Source organism: Nannospalax galili, unplaced genomic scaffold (genome assembly GCF_000622305.1).
Source record: "Nannospalax galili isolate Female #2095 unplaced genomic scaffold, S.galili_v1.0 scaffold1448, whole genome shotgun sequence".
NCBI lineage: Eukaryota > Metazoa > Chordata > Mammalia > Rodentia > Spalacidae > Nannospalax > Nannospalax galili.
Window position 1 is genome coordinate 1,523,534 of NW_008358646.1, and position 16,994 is coordinate 1,540,527.

General features: G+C 52.6%; 1 protein-coding gene across 2 annotated transcripts in view; it reads left to right on the forward strand.

The window, feature by feature from the left end:
- Pemt (phosphatidylethanolamine N-methyltransferase) overlaps window positions 1-15,632 on the forward strand; it is a 95,365-nt gene extending 79,733 nt beyond the window's left edge. For both annotated transcript variants that reach the window (XM_008821986.3, XM_029558096.1), the window contains exons 3-7: window positions 1,402-1,517; window positions 8,716-8,861; window positions 11,481-11,592; window positions 14,562-14,636; window positions 15,370-15,632. In XM_008821986.3, coding sequence (XP_008820208.1) covers window positions 1,402-1,517; window positions 8,716-8,861; window positions 11,481-11,592; window positions 14,562-14,636; window positions 15,370-15,427 — 507 coding nt within the window. In that variant the 3' untranslated portion in view covers window positions 15,428-15,632. The remainder of the gene's footprint in view (window positions 1-1,401; window positions 1,518-8,715; window positions 8,862-11,480; window positions 11,593-14,561; window positions 14,637-15,369) is intronic.
- The last annotated feature ends 1,362 nt before the right edge of the window (window positions 15,633-16,994 follow it).

A 16,994-nucleotide genomic window follows, 5' to 3' on the forward strand; every position in this document is an offset into this window, starting at 1 on the left:
AGAAGATTAGATCATGGGTCACTAGATCAAAAAGAACTAAATTCAAACTCACTGGTGGTGTCTACTAAAAATGTATCTTTTGCACCATCATAAAATTGAAAAATTCCAACTTGAAGCACAGCAAGTCAGGGCCATTTGCCAACCCATCTCTATACATTCATAGTTAGGGCCCAGAGGAATTAGAGCACCAGAGCACATGCTTGCCTTTGGCCTCCTCCCTCCTTAGCCCTTCCTCCCTTCTCTGCTTCTTCAGAGTGTTCATCTGAGCACCTGGGCCAGGTACAGTGCAGGAGGAGCCTAGCAGGGCAGCCGTAGCAGTGTGCAGTGTGCAGGGATTTCTGAGGTGGGGCCTGCAGAGAGGTGAGAGAGCTGCCTGCTTACTTCCTCCAGCTAGTTGCTGAACATTGAGGCTCAAGATGTGACTAGTTGTGGGGAAAAAAAAGGATTCTGAGACTAAAATATACATGTAGCCAGGCATGGTGGCGCATGCCTTTAATCCCAGCACTTGGGAGGCAGAGGCAGGTGGAGCTCTGTGAGTTCAAGGACAGCCTGGTCTACATAGTGAGTTCCAGGCCAAATGGGGTTGCAGGAAGACTGTCTCAAAAAGACAAAAAAAAAAAAAAAAGGCGGGGGCGGGCTGGAGAGATGGTTCAGCAGTTAAGAACACTGACTATTCTTGCAGAAGACCTGGGTTCGAATCCCAGCACTCACATGGCAGCTAACAACTGTCTGTAACTCCAGTTCCAGGGGATCCAATGGCCTCTTGTGCCCTCTGAGGGCATTGCAAGACATGGGTGCACTTACATACATGCAGGCAATACATTCATACACATAAAATAATAAGTATTTTTAAAAAAGACAAAAATAAAAAACAAAAAACATACATGTGCAGTCTGTTCCTTTGTGCAGTCTGTTCCTTTGGGAGACAAACTAAGCACAGGGTGAGGGTGAAGGCCTACCTTTTTTCTGTCTTGTCCCTTGGAAGGCTCCCATGGAGTCTCTGATAGTGATGGGAGAGGGCCTGGGGCTCAGAGCCAACATTCCTAGGGCTCCTTTGGTGTTGGCGTCTTGCCTCTCCCTGAGTGATGGGGCAGGGAGGCCTTTGGAGTTGTGTGTGGGAGATGCACAGCTTCTAGGACAACCTGAGAATTGAGCCCTTACATTTAGGGCTGACTACCAGCCTGTCAGCCATCCCATGCTTCCTGCACCAAGGAAGGGTGGAAGTCCTATGTACTGGCCCTGAGATGTAGCTGACTCCAGACTGGCCACAGTTGGTGCACCCTTGCAATTCACTTTCCTAGAACTGGGCCTGTACCTAGGAACATAAACCTGTGTCCTCCACTTTTCCTGGACCCCAGCAAACACCTCACCTCTTGCTTTTTCTCTTGACCCTTCATGTAGGTAGCAAGATGGGAGCAGAGAACTCGCAAGCTGAGCAGGGCCTTTGGGTCCCCCTACCTAGCCTGCTATGCCCTGGGCAGCATCATCTTGCTTCTGAATGTCCTCCGCTCCCACTGGTAAGCCCTTGGGCCACCATGAAAGCTGCTGTCCCTGTGAGAATGCATGATCCGGGGTGGGGGGTGGTCAATAGGTCCATCAGGGTTTAGGAGCTCTGTGTCTGAATGTCCAGGGTGCACTGCTCTCAGAGTCCTCTGGCCATCATCAGCCACCTTGGCCTCTGCTGGTGGAGGCATTCTTGTGACCTTGGGAAGGGGACAATAAAGGAGACAGCTTTAACAGAAGGTACAATGCCTGGGGGAGTCCTCTTTCTCCTTGGAGTCCTCTCTAAGATATGCCAGGACAGGAGATAGATACTCTGGCCAGGAGTCACTGGGGACCAAGGACCAGGCATCTTCTTGGGCATAGGTTAGACCATCATCAGGAAGCTATTTGGCCCATCTTTGGACTTGGAACATGTTCTCTTCCTGAAAAAAAGAAAGAAAAGAAAAGAAAAGAAAAAAGAAAAGAAAACAGCCAGAGCAGTTGCTGATGCAGATGGTGAGGCCAGGGAGAAGATCTAGCCTCCATTCCCCGAGTGGGCCTAGCTGTCTATAGGCACCCTGGCATTTCAGGTTGAGCAGGAAAGCATAACATTCTTTTTTCCAGACATGAACCAAGCCTAGAATGGCTGCCTCTGATCCTTGGGCCCACTTCTCAGGTCTCATGGGCTTCATCATAGGCCCTGTACACTCACAGGATGAAAGAGGCCCACGCACTGCTTTAGGAAAGGGGGAAGGTGGCCTGGGGAATCGTCATTTCTAACTCAGTGCAGTTTAGAGTTGAAAGTATTTAGACTGAAAAGTTACTCTGGTGACCTTTGCCATGGCATGCACACCTAGCCTTTCCAGTCCACTCATCCTGGCCTGACTCTACGTATCTGGGATGCACCCATGAAGCAGGCAGCTAGACATCCAATGCCTGGTATGTAGGGAGCCTGACAGGGTTGTAGGTGATGGGCCAGGTCCCTCATACTCATGAGCTGTGAACATATTGCCCAGGCTTCCCCATGGCAGGACACTTCAGATCCCCTCTTATGGGCCAGGAACATGGGATGGGCCAGCTTCCCACTGGACCCTGGCTTCCTGGCCCTGCAAATTTAGGCTGCTCATGGTCTCCAGGCTGGACAAGTACTACAAACTCGTCATTCTCAGAAGGAATCATCTTGCTTCTGAATGTCCTGTGGCACCCTCCCTGGCTTGGCACATGAAGACTGCCCTATAGGATGGCCTTATTCATTCAACAAGGTGAAGGTGTAGCTTGAGGTTTCCCCAAGCTGTGTGGCTGGCCCACCATTCTTCCTACTATTCTTCAACCTGGGTTGGTCTGGAAATACTGTCTACATGGTTTTGCTAATCAGTCTTTCCCTTCCTAGACTCCTTCAGAAAATGAGCATCACTAGGTACCTGGCAGCAAGGCATTTTCAAGCTTGTAAGTCCACAAGGGCTTCTTAGACAACATAGAGGACCCATGTCCAGCCTAATCTGAAAGGGACACTGTCAAGTCAAAGGTTGTACCCGTGTCCAGGTGTTTTTAATCCCCTAACTTCAAAGGTTTATTTGAACTCATACTCTACTTTTTATAAACTTCAACCTGCTTTGCCCATCCCCAGTACAGGACCACTACCAAATGGGCTCTGCCTCCCCAGGATCAGCTGTGGGAAACTTTTGCTAGGCATTCTTCTGGTTCCCTGGCTCTTGCTTAGTCCTGCAAGGCCTCAGCCCTCATTCAGCCCTTGTGGGCTTTGTACTTAAGTGACTTTGTTAGAATGAGGTCTCTTGACAGACCAAGACCAATTCAGTCCGACCTAAAGGGAATAAGCCTGCAATGGAAGTGTAGCACCCCAGCTTCAAGTCTAACTGATCTCTGATCTCTTTGCTTGCTAAAATCTTTCAACTATAGACAGGTTGCCTGGTTGCTATGGGCTCTACTTGTCTCCCCTGCCCTACTCTGGTTTATCTGTTGGTTTGTTGTTTTGAGGTTTTGGGACAGGGTCTCACTGTATACATACAGTCCTGGCTGTCTGAAACTTGCTGTGATAGATCAGGCTGGCCTTGAACTTGCAGCAGCAATCCTATCTCTGTTCCCTGGATGCTGGGATTATAGGTATGAGCCCCCATGTTCAGCTCCCTTACCTCACTCTGAAGGCTCCCAGAGTTCAGGCTTCAGTTTCTACTCTCTCTCATAATGCAGGGCCCCCGGGGAAAAGGCTGCTGGGGCTCAGGAAGAGGGGGAAGCCTGTAGAGTCACATCTTTTATCTGGTTCCAGAACTTTTTCTCCAGGCTAAATGAAAGCCCTATGTCCATGAGGCAGTTACTACCTCCCATCCAGCCCCCTCAAGTGTTGGCTTGCCTTGGTCCCCAAGGGTCAACCTGGTGCTTTATTGTTTCCTTGTTTCTTTTTGTGCTGGAGATGGAGCCTGGGCCTCACACTGCTGGGCAAGTGCTGCACTGCCCAGCCACATATCAGCCTCTATTCTGAATGCTTCCACAACTTCTGTCCTTATCTGGGATGATACAGCTGCAGATTCTGTGTGCCCAGCAGAGTCAGCGCAGCAGGCAGAGAACACATGTGTACTTAGGTCAAATCTGCCTATCCCATGTGATCTCAGGGCTCCACAGTGGTTGGCAAGTTCCTGGGGCCCACCATGTATCAGTTGGTTTGAATCAGCTGGTGATCTGGGAAGCCCAGAAAGGATAAACTAGCTTGTTATTTGGAGGTTAAGGCAAAGTCCAGACCCAAGGGGGCAATTAGCAAAGACCTGTTTGCTTTGTCTGTCTCTAGCTATGCCCTAAGTGGGAAGGGAGCCTGTTGTTGGGAAGCATTTGTTGAAACCCCTTCCCCAGGAACCACTGTTCCCAACCAGCCTGAGCTGCACCCCTCCAATGGGTTACAGGCTTAAGGAAGTCCCCTGGGGCATAGTATAGATGGCCAGCCCAGCAAGGACTAGCTTTGGAAGGCTGCCAATTGTCATCCCCCTACCCTGCAGTTTCTGCTGGGTAGCAGGCAGCCTTGGCAGGAGTCATCACCTAGGTTGTTGGGGCATAAGGGAGCTGCTGGGACCTTTCTCCTATTGCTGTCACTTAGTGAAGGTCCCTGCGGGCAGCTGGAGAATCAGAGGGAGTCTGGATTGGGTTTCCTGGATCCCAGGAATGGAAGAGGGAGGGCTATAGGCCAGAGGGGGCCCCAGGTAGACAGGTATCTGTCCTCTCACCCAAGGCCCCAACATGGCCTGTGGTTCTGAATGATAATGCTGTGTGTCAACTTTCAAACGGTGAGGTTGGGTTCTGGCTGTTCACAAACGAGAGACACAGTAGCAACTGGTGGCTTGGCTCTTGCCCATACTACAACCCCCCCCCACCCCAGTTCCACTGTTTGTACCCAGAGATAGTCTAGATGTTGGCAGACTTTGGGAAACTTTGAGAAGGTGCCTTAATTAGTGCAGCATGGTAGCCATGAATTCAAGCCCTTCACTGATAGGGGTATTATGCGACTGAGGTGTTGATTTACTGTGCTCTGTATTAATAAGCCCCTCAAATGCCTAGTTACTTGGGTGGTCTTACTTAGCCTAGCTGGAGTGTGAAGAGCAGATAAAGTGAATTCAGCCTGAGGTAAGGGTGTAGGTTGCCCTGTACAGGGACAATTTCAGCCAATGGTTGAAACTAGAGAAGCATGGGGACAGGGGATAGGCTTGCTGAGGCTGTATACGTCTCATGTATGCCCATGGTCTGGTGTGAGGCCTGGCCCCATTTCTCCATCCACCCTAAATTTCTGGGATTTCAAAGGAGCAGAGCACAGGAGGCCTCAAGTAGTGTTGCTGATGGAAAGTTCAATTCACATTTTAAAAATAGAACCCAAGGCCCAGGATTGAATCTCTGCCCCGCCTACCTGGTGTAGAGAATCTCTGAAGGAAATTACTCCCATTACCTCACTCTGCTCTAGGGCACAGCCATGGAGCTACTTGTCCCTCATTAATTCTACTTGTGGAATGGACTGTGCTTTTGTGGCATACAGGAGGAGCTAGAACACCAGCCACCTAATTGGGCATCAATTCCAGTAAGCCTGCTCATGTCATAGGGTGTACAGGACACTGGGCTGGGATAAGACTGCCCCCTGCTTCCCCCCATCTCCCAACCCCTACCACAGCTGAGCAGGCTGGAACAAATGACCCATAGTGCACTCTTCTCTGCCCCCAGCCCGATGACTGGGAGGAACCTTCTCCAGTTGGGCAAAGAGAGCCAAGGGTGGGCAGGACTGGGGCTTTGAGGCATCTATGGGCCTTGTCCACATTGCCCCCCTCCAAGTTGGGCCAGAAATCACTGGCAGGAGGCGTCATTCCCAGCAGGGTCTCCCTCCAGAGTGACCTTGTGTCTCTTGGGCTTCTGCCAATCTGGTGTTTGTCATACTGCAATTGTGCAGCATCTTCCAAACACCCATCCTGTCCTGCACTTTGCCTGAGCCTCAGAGCATAGCGCCCTGCCATTCCTCATTCTGGAATGGTTTTTCTGATCACCCCCTCCTCTTGTATAAGTTTTTCTTTCATATCTCAGCTGAAGCACAAGGTCCTTGCTGAGCACCCAGTCACCACTCCAACCAGCACACTATCCTACTGTCCCCCACTTTACATTTTCCCAGAGTTTAATCTCAGTGTCTGTCTCAGTTTTTTCCTGTCCTTCCATTGTCCAGAGCCTGGAGCTGTGGACCACTCAGTGCATGTAGCCATTCAGCAGAGCACTATAACAAAGGAGCAGGGGGAGGGGTCGCCATCATGTTTCAGAGGAGAGCTTGCTGAGGTCCCAGACACTGGGGTCCCAGGTCTGTTTGAAGCCCCATTCCCTTTTCCTTCCAGGAGCTGGCAGTTCTTATGTGACCTCTGAAAAGCCCTTGAGAACTCTAGACAGGTAGCCTAGAGCAAGCCAGCGGGTGTCTCACAGGCCCTTTGTTCTCTTCTGTTCAGGCAAGTAGAGCCCAGAGGATGGGCAGTTGGAGTCATTCAGTCAATGGGAGAATTACTCTCATTTCTGTGAGGCAGGTACCTGCAAGTGGCTTGCATAGCTTAGCCTGAAGATCTGACTCCCATGCCCTCCCACTGCACATCTATGCAAGGAAGATTGAGAAGGGTATGAGGCTGGGAATCCAAAGTTCCATGGCTTCAGCAGCAGGGTCTGCAGGATGGAAGGGTCACTTTGCTGCCCAGAGAGTGGGTCATGGGTACAGCCACCTCTCAAACACAAGAAGTGAGTGATGCCACCCAGTTCCTTGACAGCTACAACCCTGAAGCCATCCCAACAGCACAGCCTGGAGCTGCATGGTGACCCTGAGCTAGGGCATCAACAAGGGTGAGGAAGGATACTAGGGGACAGGGGTATGGGAAGCTAAATTGCTGACTGGGTTTGCCTTGATATCATGTACTACTTAGTGGCAAGTCATCTGTTGGCCTCTGCCATGGTGTTCATTCCAGGTCCTTGCCCTCACTTTCTTTCTCATCCACCTCCTGAGAGCTAGGAGATGCTCAGGGGAGAAGTGGCTGTTCCCAAGAGCTGAATATCAAATTGGTGGGGAGAGTTTCATGGAGGCAGTTTTAATGAAACCAAGAGATAGAGTCACAGAAACTGCCTTGTCCAGTGAGTAAGTGAAGGAAAGTGATAAATGTGTTCTACTAAAAGAACCTGACTAATGAAGCTTCTCAGAGAGAGAAAGGTGGATTGCCACATGTCATCTACATGGGTAGATGTACAAATGGGTAGCTTGGTCAGTAGTGACTAGGTTAATGGATGGAAGGAAAGAGATGGCTGGATGGGTAGATGCATTGATGAGTATTTGTATGGATTGATGGATGGGTGGGTGGGTGGATGAGTGGGTAGCCTGGTGGTGAGCTGTCTTTGCTGGGAGAAACCTGAAGAGAGGAGTTTATGTAGTTGTTCTGTGTAAGCAGCAGATCTCTATGTCTCCTCTGAGCTTTGGGATGGTGGAGAAATGTGTTTGTACACACCCTGCACATACTTCCTTTGAGACATACTCTGTCTTGTCAGTGTCCTCCCTCCAGGTGAGGTCAAGACCCATTACTGGTCTGTTTCTCTGTGCCCTCTCCAGATTCCAGGTGGTATCAGAGAACCTGACCCTCTAAGCCCATCATGCTGCTATGTTCACTGTTCTCTGCTCAGACCCTGTCTTTGAACAAGATCTGCAATCACTTGGCCACAGAGCTGGGGGTGGGGGCGGTATATAAAGGGCCTATGATGGGACTTAAAACTCAGGTCAGCTGCCCAGGTATGGCCAGGCCTATGCAGGGGCCATGGCTGGTAAATCAGTAGTGTAGGGCACAGCCAGCCTCAGGCCTGGGTCTATAAGAAGAATGGTGCCCATCACCTTGTGTGGCACACAGCAGGCTCAGTTTCCAGGTGCTGGGTCTTCTGGTACCCTGCACTGCACACAGCAGGCTCAGTTTCCAGGTGCTGGGTCTTCTGGTACCCTGCACTGTACACAGCAGGCTCAGGTCCCAGGTGCTGGGTCTGCTGGGGGGCGGTATATAAAGGGCCTATGATGGGACTTAAAACTCAGGTCAGCTGCCCAGGTATGGCCAGGCCTATGCAGGGGCCATGGCTGGTAAATCAGTAGTGTAGGGCACAGCCAGCCTCAGGCCTGGGTCTATAAGAAGAATGGTGCCCATCACCTTGTACTGCACACAGCAGGCTCAGTTTCCAGGTGCTGGGTCTTCTGGTACCCTGTACTGTACACAGCAGGCTCAGGTCCCAGGTGCTGGGTCTGCTGGTACCCTGCACTGCACACAGCAGGCTCAGGTCCCAGGTGCTGGGTCTGCTGTGTACCCTGCATTGCATATGCATCTGTTCTTCTCTGAGCCTCATTTTCAGCCAAAGTGCAACGTGGCAGGGCCAGAGTGTGCAAACTTGTGGCCCTTGGACTGAACCCAGCCTGCTAACATACATGGAGCCTTAAATGACTTTTATGAATAACTTATTTCTAAAATTTAGGATATTTTGCATGTAAGCCAGGATTTGTGGCATCTCTTTTAAAAATCAAAATCTCTGGCAGGCCTTGGCCCTTGTCTTGTTCTGTCCTTATGGCACCAAGGATTGGACAGAGTCATGCAGGAGCTGGGCCCCATCTGCAGTACCTAAGTGTGCCACTCTGAGAAGAACAGGGTACCTGCCACACATACTGTGACATTCTGTCTCTCCCTGTCCCCTGCTCCACAGCTTCACACAGGCCATGATGAGCCAACCCAAGATGGAAGTCCTGGATAACCGCACCATCTACTTTTTGGGCCTTGCACTCCTGGGTGGGGGTGTCGTGTTTGTGCTATCCAGCTTCTTTGCACTGGGGTTCACTGGGACCTTCCTAGGTAAGACCTGAAGGCTGGAATGACGTTGGGCAGGTATACTGGGGTTCTGGGAAGAGCAGGGCCCAATGACTGGCAACCACCATCTCTTATGTACCTTAGGAAGAATTGGAGACCTAGTCTTTTATGATTAGGATACTGATTTGGCTTTACTATCTCATCTGATGCCAGAGCACCAAGCTGCCTCCTGGGAGACAAGACAGCCCTTAGCCCTGGGTTATAGGCCCCAGGGTACTCTCCCAGGCCTAATTCCCTTGAAGGAGGCTCTTAACCCCTGTTTGTATGGAAGACTGACGTGGTGAGTTGCTCAGGTTTACAGAGTACTCAGGGTACAGTTGAAACTGGGCTAGGAGGCAAACAGAGGCCTTGACAAGATCCTCTACCTCATGGCCACCTTTGAGTCTGCCTAGCACACTTGACTACCAGGTGGTGGGATATTGGCTATGCCAGCTACAAGCAAAGCTGGCACATGTCTAAGATGGGGTAAAAGGTGGAGGGACATTGTCCTATCTCCATCCTCCATTCCCTGTGGCTGTGGTGCTCTGGGACTGGGACCCCAGTGTGGCCTGGCCAGGTGCCTTCTGCTGACAACTTCCAGAACCTTGGAAGTAAAGGAGGGTAAGCTGCTGAGAGGGACTCCAATAGGAGAAACAGGGTAAAGGGCCTTCAGAATAGGGGTGGTGAGAAGGTGGCAATCCCCATCTACAAAGGCACCCCTCCCAGCACCCAGAATATCCTTGGGGCTAGCACAGGCCTACTTAGGCTGGGTCCTCTTCCCTCCTGGCCTCTTTCCCTGCAAAGACTTGGCCAGTCTCTAGATCTCAGCCTCCACCAGGGCCCCTGGTGGTCTGTAAGCCCTGCTGTTACTTAGCTTTCCAGGACACACTTGCTGGCCTGGTCTCTGTCTGGGTCTAGATGTCCAGCAGCAGACTCAGAGCTCTGGAGTATGTATTTAGGAGAGGTAATACCTTGAGGGAGCAGACAGAAACCCTGAAAGTTTCCCAAGGGGCTAAAGTTTCCTTCCCAGGGAGCTGGGGGTCATGGAAAGGGTCATGGAAGAGGAGTGGTAGTCCTAAACCAGAGAAGGTAACCCCAGGTAGGAAACTGGTCTTCCTCACAGGGGTAGGAAGCAGCAGGAGCCCCCCCCCCCCCCCCCCCCCCGCGAGGTCCCCCCCCCGCCTCATCCCTCCATCTCCCTGTCACCCCAAGTCGGCCCTAGGCCACCGAGTCCCCCCTCCCAGGAGGGGGGTGGGCAGTGCAGCCCCAGGTAGGGCCTCCCCACCCCACAAATCCCAGTCAGGCCACTGCCCAGAGGCCCCCAAGGAGAGGATGAGGTGCTGTGCTGTCCAATGTCCTAGAAGACAGGACCAGTCAGCCCTCTGTGAACAGGGCTGGGGATAGGGCAGGGAGGGCTGCAGGCAGCAGGGGCTGAGAGTCAGGGAAGGGGTTTGTGGAGCTGTCTGGGTATAGGAGAACAGGGTGGGGCACTATGGATGGTCAGGGCTAGATGGGGAGACTAAGCAGAAGAGTAAGTCAGAGGGGTACGGGCAGCTCTCAGTAATCTCAGTAGATGTGTCCTAGAAATGTAGAAGGGCCTGTAGGCTTTGCAAGTAGAGCAGAGGGTCCCTCTCCTATGACTCAGCCTAAAACAGGTTTCTGTGCTACCGGCTCCTGGGTCCCACTGCCCTGCTTCCTGCTTCCTCCCAGAGGTTACTGGTAGCCCTTTGGGCTCCAGCATCCTTTGTCCCTGATAATGGCAGCACTATTTCTACTAGGCCCCTCCTGCAGGGGCTTCCCTTGTACTAACTGGCCTACTTTCTGCCTGGGATGAAGCTGTATTGTCCTTCTGGCCTCGTGGGGGGAGGGGGGCAAAGGAGGGGCTGCTGGGAGTGGCTGTACTGGCCCAGCGGGGACACTCACAACGGAAAGGACTGGGCTAGATGCTTTGTTCTGTGAGAGTGACCTGGTTATGGTGCAGTGGGTGGGTGAAGGACTATCTGGCAATCTCCCCTCCCCCCAAGTCAGATCCCTTGGGCTGACAGCAGCATTGGGTTGACCTCCAGAGCAACAGGAGGCATGTGGTGGGCAAGCTGGAGCTAGAGCCACCCTGAGCAGCTGACCATCCCCAGGGGAGAGTGAGGCCTGGGTGGGGAGGGACTAAGGAGGGAGGCAGCCAGGGTGGACAGAAGGAGGAATCAGAAGTGGAAGGAGTCAGAAGTGGGAGTGTGACTCTGGAGGCACAGGTGGGAAGGGTCTCAGAAGGAGGGAGGAAGGCCCCATGAGGAGGGGAGTTCTTTGCAGATCAGAGCAAGGCTTCTCAAGAGAGGGATGAGCAGGTGCAGAGGACCTGGTGGGAAGGCAGGGAGCCTAGCATGCTGGTGCTCAAAGAGAAGAAAGGAGGAGCAGGTGGTGGATGGCAGCATTCCAGCTCACCTGAGGTGCCTATGAGAAGCTCTGATCCTGTATGCTATAGACTCCCCAGTAGCTGGGAACCTCTTAGGGTCAGGGCTCTGCTGCACCTGCAGATCTCTCAAAGCTCACTGGGAATCTCCCTCCTTAATAGTGTGGCCCAGGACACAGATGGCTAAGTGACCCTCTCATCCCGTTTTGATACATCCACAGGTGACTACTTTGGAATCCTCAAGGAGGCCAGAGTGACTACATTCCCCTTCAGTGTGGTGGACAATCCCATGTACTGGGGGAGCACAGCCAATTACCTGGGCTGGGCACTCATGTGAGTACTTGCCCCCCGCCAAGACCCTCAGGATGCACCCAGGCTCTTTTTGTAGTCCCCCAGCCTCCCACCCTGTGTAGGTCCTTCCCTGTACTGCATACAAAGTATTCCTTCTGCCCAGAACTCACCCAGGTCCACCCCTGGCCCATTCTTCCCAACTCAACTTGTGGTGTCCCCTCTTCCAGAAAGTCCTCCCTGCCTCCTCTAAGTTCCTGGCTCCCTGTGCTGGAGTCAGTGGTCAGCTGTCTTTGGGAAGAGTCTACACATATGTCTCCCTATATCACTAGTAGTACCCAGAAGTGATAATCACCCCAAGCTCAGAGTGGCTAGATCAGGGCTCTCAGGAATGCATGGTACTTGCTAGCTGACTCCAGAGGACATTGGTACTCAGTGTTGAGGAGAGGCCCAGCATGCTGGAGATGGAATCTCTGTCTGAGGGTTTGTTAGAGATGTCATTTCCTGGTGGCAGATGCTGACCCAGCAAGTGGACCTCTGGTCTCCCACAGCCCGTCCGTATCCTGCTTCTCAAGGCCCTCTTCTAGGAGTGGAGCCCTGGCATCTAGGCAAGGTGTTACTAGGGGCCTGAGGCTGGTGCAGGCCCTGGACCCCTGGTCTGCTTCCCCAGCCCTACAGCAAGGAGTGGGATCAGCATGATTATCTGCTAGTAGGGCCATCATCTCCACCCTGGCTTGTTAGGAGGTCAAGCTGGACTAAGGTGACAGCAGGTGGATGGGCAAGTTTTCATAGAGATGGGAGTGTCAGGACTGTTCCTGCCTGTATCACCACTTCCCATCAGGACTCTGAGCTTGCCTTGACTACAGGGCCTGGTGCTGCTAGCTGAGGTGGGTATACTTCCCTGCCCCACAACACCCCACCCCTGCTGGGGAGCCAGCTGCCCAGAGCACTTGAGAGCATTGTTGTTCACTCCAGTGTCTTGGATCAAGCTGGGAAGTCTTTTTCAGGGCCTCTCACAAACCTATGGCTGGGGCTATACCAGTGTTTTAGGCACCCAGAGATCTGCTTTATTTAGGAATTGTGAAAGGAAGTCAAGGCCCATGAGTCCATCCTCCTCCATGACATTGGGTAAACTGAGGCTGAGGACTGAGCTCATCACAGACCATATTGCAAGTCTGGGACAGAGATGACCTTGGTGCCCAAATTCCTGGTTCCCAGAGCAGATCTCCCTAGTTTTGCTTGCTTTTTGTGTGGACTATGTTTTCAGAAGCAGGAGTGAACTGTGGGGTCTGGTGGGCCCCCAAATGACAACATGCTCTCAGCCAGCTTGGGGCTAGGGACTCCTAGGAAGAACCCTCCACACCAGCAAGGGTGCCACAAGCAAGAGTTTAGTTCACCAACCACCCTCCAAGATCTGGCCCATATGGTCAGAATGGCAGCAGAGCCCTGGGTGGGGACAAAGTACTTCTTCAGCCAGGAGGGAGAGGTGAACATCTCGGTCCTCCTCAGGCCAGGGAACAGACATGTCTCCAGTTCTGCTGTTCCAAATTCGAAGTCTAAAGACACAGCAAAGACAAAGTCCTCGTTTAGAGCCCAGCGAGCCCAGCTAAGTTCTGGGGGAGGCACAAGTTGAGAACTGAAAGAGCTTTGGGAAGAAGCTCAGCTCAGAGCCTGGGGCTGCCTGGCCACATCCATTGCTGCCACTGTGGCTCCTGGGCAGCTTTGTACCATGAGTGAGAGCAGTAGTCTTAGGAATACTGTGTCCACAAAGCTGGGCCCATAGCAGATCTACCCAGTGCAGTGCCAGCCAGTCTCCTCCCTGTTCCTGAGAGGCCTGGTATATGCTGAGGTTCTCATTCCAGGAGTCCACAGGGTGAGTGGGGCACAGGTTCATGTCCACTCCAGTAGAGTATCTATGGAGATGTGACACAAAGTCTGTCTAGAGCAACAGCAGAGGTGGTGGCTAGGCTACAAGGGCAGGCAGGCCTCATGTTCTGTGCTGTGCAATGGAAGGGGTCCTGTGTCCCTCCCCGACAGACACATGAACAACTGGCCAGTATGAGGTCCAGGTGGGCATTAGAGAGTAGGCTTGCCAGAGTCCCTGAAGGAAACACACTCTCTTTTTGCCTCTCTGCCCTTGGATAGCTAGGGGCATCCAAGGAGAGCAGAGCCCCCTGTAGCCTGAGGCCTGTCCCTGTTCTTCTGACCCTCCCCTCCCCCAATCCTGCTGAGATGAACTCAGCAGCCCAGGCTCTGCAAGAGCCAGTGGAGCCAGAGGTAACCATAGAAATAGATTGGGGGGTAGCTCAGCAGTAGCTATTTCTGGAAACCTGAAGCAGACAAACTTGGGCTCCTCTCTGCCATCACTAACAGGCTATCTATGTTCATCAGCACAGCGAGGTCAGAAACTGGTAACCTATAGAGAGCTGTGACAGATGCTCTGTGCATACTGTGCCAAGGACTCCTGTCCTTTAGGGTATGGCTAGTGAGACACCTGGAACCCATGCAATACAGGCCAGCATGAGCCTCCTGGCCATCTGGGGGAAGGGCTAGGTATAGGAGGAAGCTCCTTCCCATAGCCAGGGCTGCCTAGGACAGTGGCTACTGGCTACACCTGTGGATGAGCCAGAGTTTAGATGGCAGAACCTCCCCTAAGGGGCCATGTACTCACAATGGCTCCGATTGGCCTTCTACATGGGACTTATTTCCTAAGAATGCTGTCCGATGAGCAGTGAAATTGTTTCCTATCGCAGAGTGTCATCTCAGAGCAGGCTAGAGTGGAGACTGCCTGTCAAGGTACCCTTCCTTCCTTCCTGACCCCTCCTGTTTCCCTAGCCACATTGGTGGACCAGCTGATTCAGACCCTGACCACAGCAACCCTGGCCTCTCTAGAAGACCAGACTTTGGAAGGGGCACCACCAGGCTTGGTTTGTCCACCAGGGTCCTCATCATCAGATGAGGGCCCACTCTGGTGGCAGGAGGGGCCACCCTACTGACGGTGCATCTGTCTGCAGGCACTCCAGTCCCACAGGCCTGCTGCTGACGGTGCTGGTGGCTCTTGTCTACATGGTGGCTGTCCTGTATGAGGAGTGAGTAGAGCTATGGCAGGGTGGGACATGGAAGTTGTCTTAGTTTCTTTCTATTGCTGTGATGAAAACACTGACCAAACCAAAGGGAAGGGTTTATTTTATCTTACACACCTCTCAGGTCACAGTTCATCACTGAGGAAAGTCAGGGCAGGAACTCAGCAGGAACCTTGGAGGCAGGAGCTGAAGCACAGACCATGGAATGGTGCTTACTAACTTGCTCGGCCTGCTTTCTTATACAACTTTGGACTACCTACCCACGGGTGGCACTGCCCACAGTTGGCTGGGCTCTCCCATATCACTCAACAATCAAGAAAATGTCCCACAGACATCGTCACAGGGCAAGCCAATGGAGGAAATTCCTTAATTGAGGTTCTCTCTATCAGTGTCAAGTTGTCAATGAAAGATATCCAGCACAGATGTGATGGTTGAGTTAGGCCAGACCTGTCCTTTAGAACCTTTTCCTGAGGTCTAGCAAGCTTCATCAGGCTGTTGGCAGCTGGGCTAGTGCCAGACCTCCAGTCAAGAGGCTCAGGACAGGTATACCTGGTACCTAAGACCCAGGAAAGCTGGCAGGTGGCCCTGGTTCCTCCAGGCCCCTCTTGTTCTTTGAAGCCTCTAGGCAGCTCTGAGGGACAGTGGGATGCGGGTCCTACACTCACTGGTGAGGCAAGTTCTGGTACTGGGGTGGGGTGGTCTTCTGGAACAGCCTACTGGAGCCTTTCCATGCCCACAGGCCCTTCACTGCTGAGATCTACCGACAGAAAGCCACCAGGTCACACCGGAAGAGCTGACAGGGCCTCGAGGGCTTTGTGGAAGGCTGGGCTGGCTTCCTGGCTACCCCAAACACCAATCTTGCTTGGGGAGAGTGGCGCCGGCTACTGTACCCAGTGCCTTGGAAACCAATCTTCATGGCCCCAGACATGCTGCCACGTGGCCATTTGAGCTCCCCATCCCTACCATGCCCCCCGCCCCACTAATAAAGGCACTCTGACCTCAGCACCCCTGTGGGCCCCTTTCCATCCTCGTCCCCGGAGGGTGGAATGGCCTCTAGGCTATGGGAGGGCAGGACAGGGAAAGGGACAGTATGTCCTTTGAGGGCTTCTGGGCTAGGCTGGCTTGGCCCTTTCTTCCCAATGTAGTCTCCCAGTGCTGTCCAATCTTCACAGTTAAGGGACTCTCAGAAGGCCTCAGTGATAGAACTGGTGTAGCCACAGCTTCTCCCTAGGCTGTGTATACCCTGAGTCACCTGCGATGCTTGCTTCAGTACTCCAAGAACATGTTCTCACTGCCTGAGGGACCCAGTTCAGCATCTACCAACCTAAGGGTGAAGGTATATTACTGTGTTGACCTTGACACCCTAGTCTAGCTGGAACATCTCCCCATCTACACTGTCATTCCACTAAAAGTGCCACCCAATGGCTAGACACAGATTGGACATTTTCTGTGTCTATCTGAGCTGGTGAAATCCAGCTAGGGAAATGGGATGAGTAGGCAGGGCACAAGTAACCAAGTGAGTGGGCTCAGGAGTTGACAGGGGTGGCAGAGGTGACCAAAGGAGCATTCTTCTCTGCCCCTCCTAGCCGTATGGCCACTGGCACCTTGACCCCCAGGACTCTAGCCTCCTGATGGATGAGTTAGAGGTTCCTAAGCTTGCTGGACTTTAGGGTGACCATCTAGCTCACCAGAGACCTTCAGCCCTTTAACTCAGCTGCATTTCTATGCTGGGGCTTCCCACTGGCCTGTAAGGCCTTGTAAGGATTGGGGTTCTAGAAAATCAGCCTACACCTGTTTCAGGCCAAGGGAGCCCATCTTGGGGCTCTTGGGATACTGTCTTAAGAGCTGCCTTCCCTGATATCCTGTCATTGTCACTCAGAACTCTAGGCCAAAGCTTGTCTGGACTTTTACAAAGTGTCCCAGATCCACCATCTTACTGTGCACAAGGCTATATAGCAGGGCTCCTGGTTCACATTTCTGAGCCCTCTGAGGAAGCGTGGGTTTCCCTTCCCAGTCCCAGGCCAGAGCATCAGCTGGAGTTCCAGCTGGGACTACACTTTTCATTAGCAAAGCCTCATAGCCTTGCTGCTTTTGGCCCTTGACAGAGGCCAGGGTTGCCACTGAGTCCTGCCTCTCCCTCAGACCCTTCTGGGTGGGCAGAGGGTGCCAAGACTCCTGAAGCAAGCTGTTTAAGCAAGTCCAGTCTCACAGCCCCGACAGGTGTTCCTGTGAGGCTGATCCAGAAAAACTTTGAAACCCTTGGCTCCAAGTGAAAAATAGAGGTGACCCCCTTTGCCAATGCATCCTCCACACTCAGGGAAGCTCAACTCTGAGCACCTATGTCCCTGCATGTACCCATATACT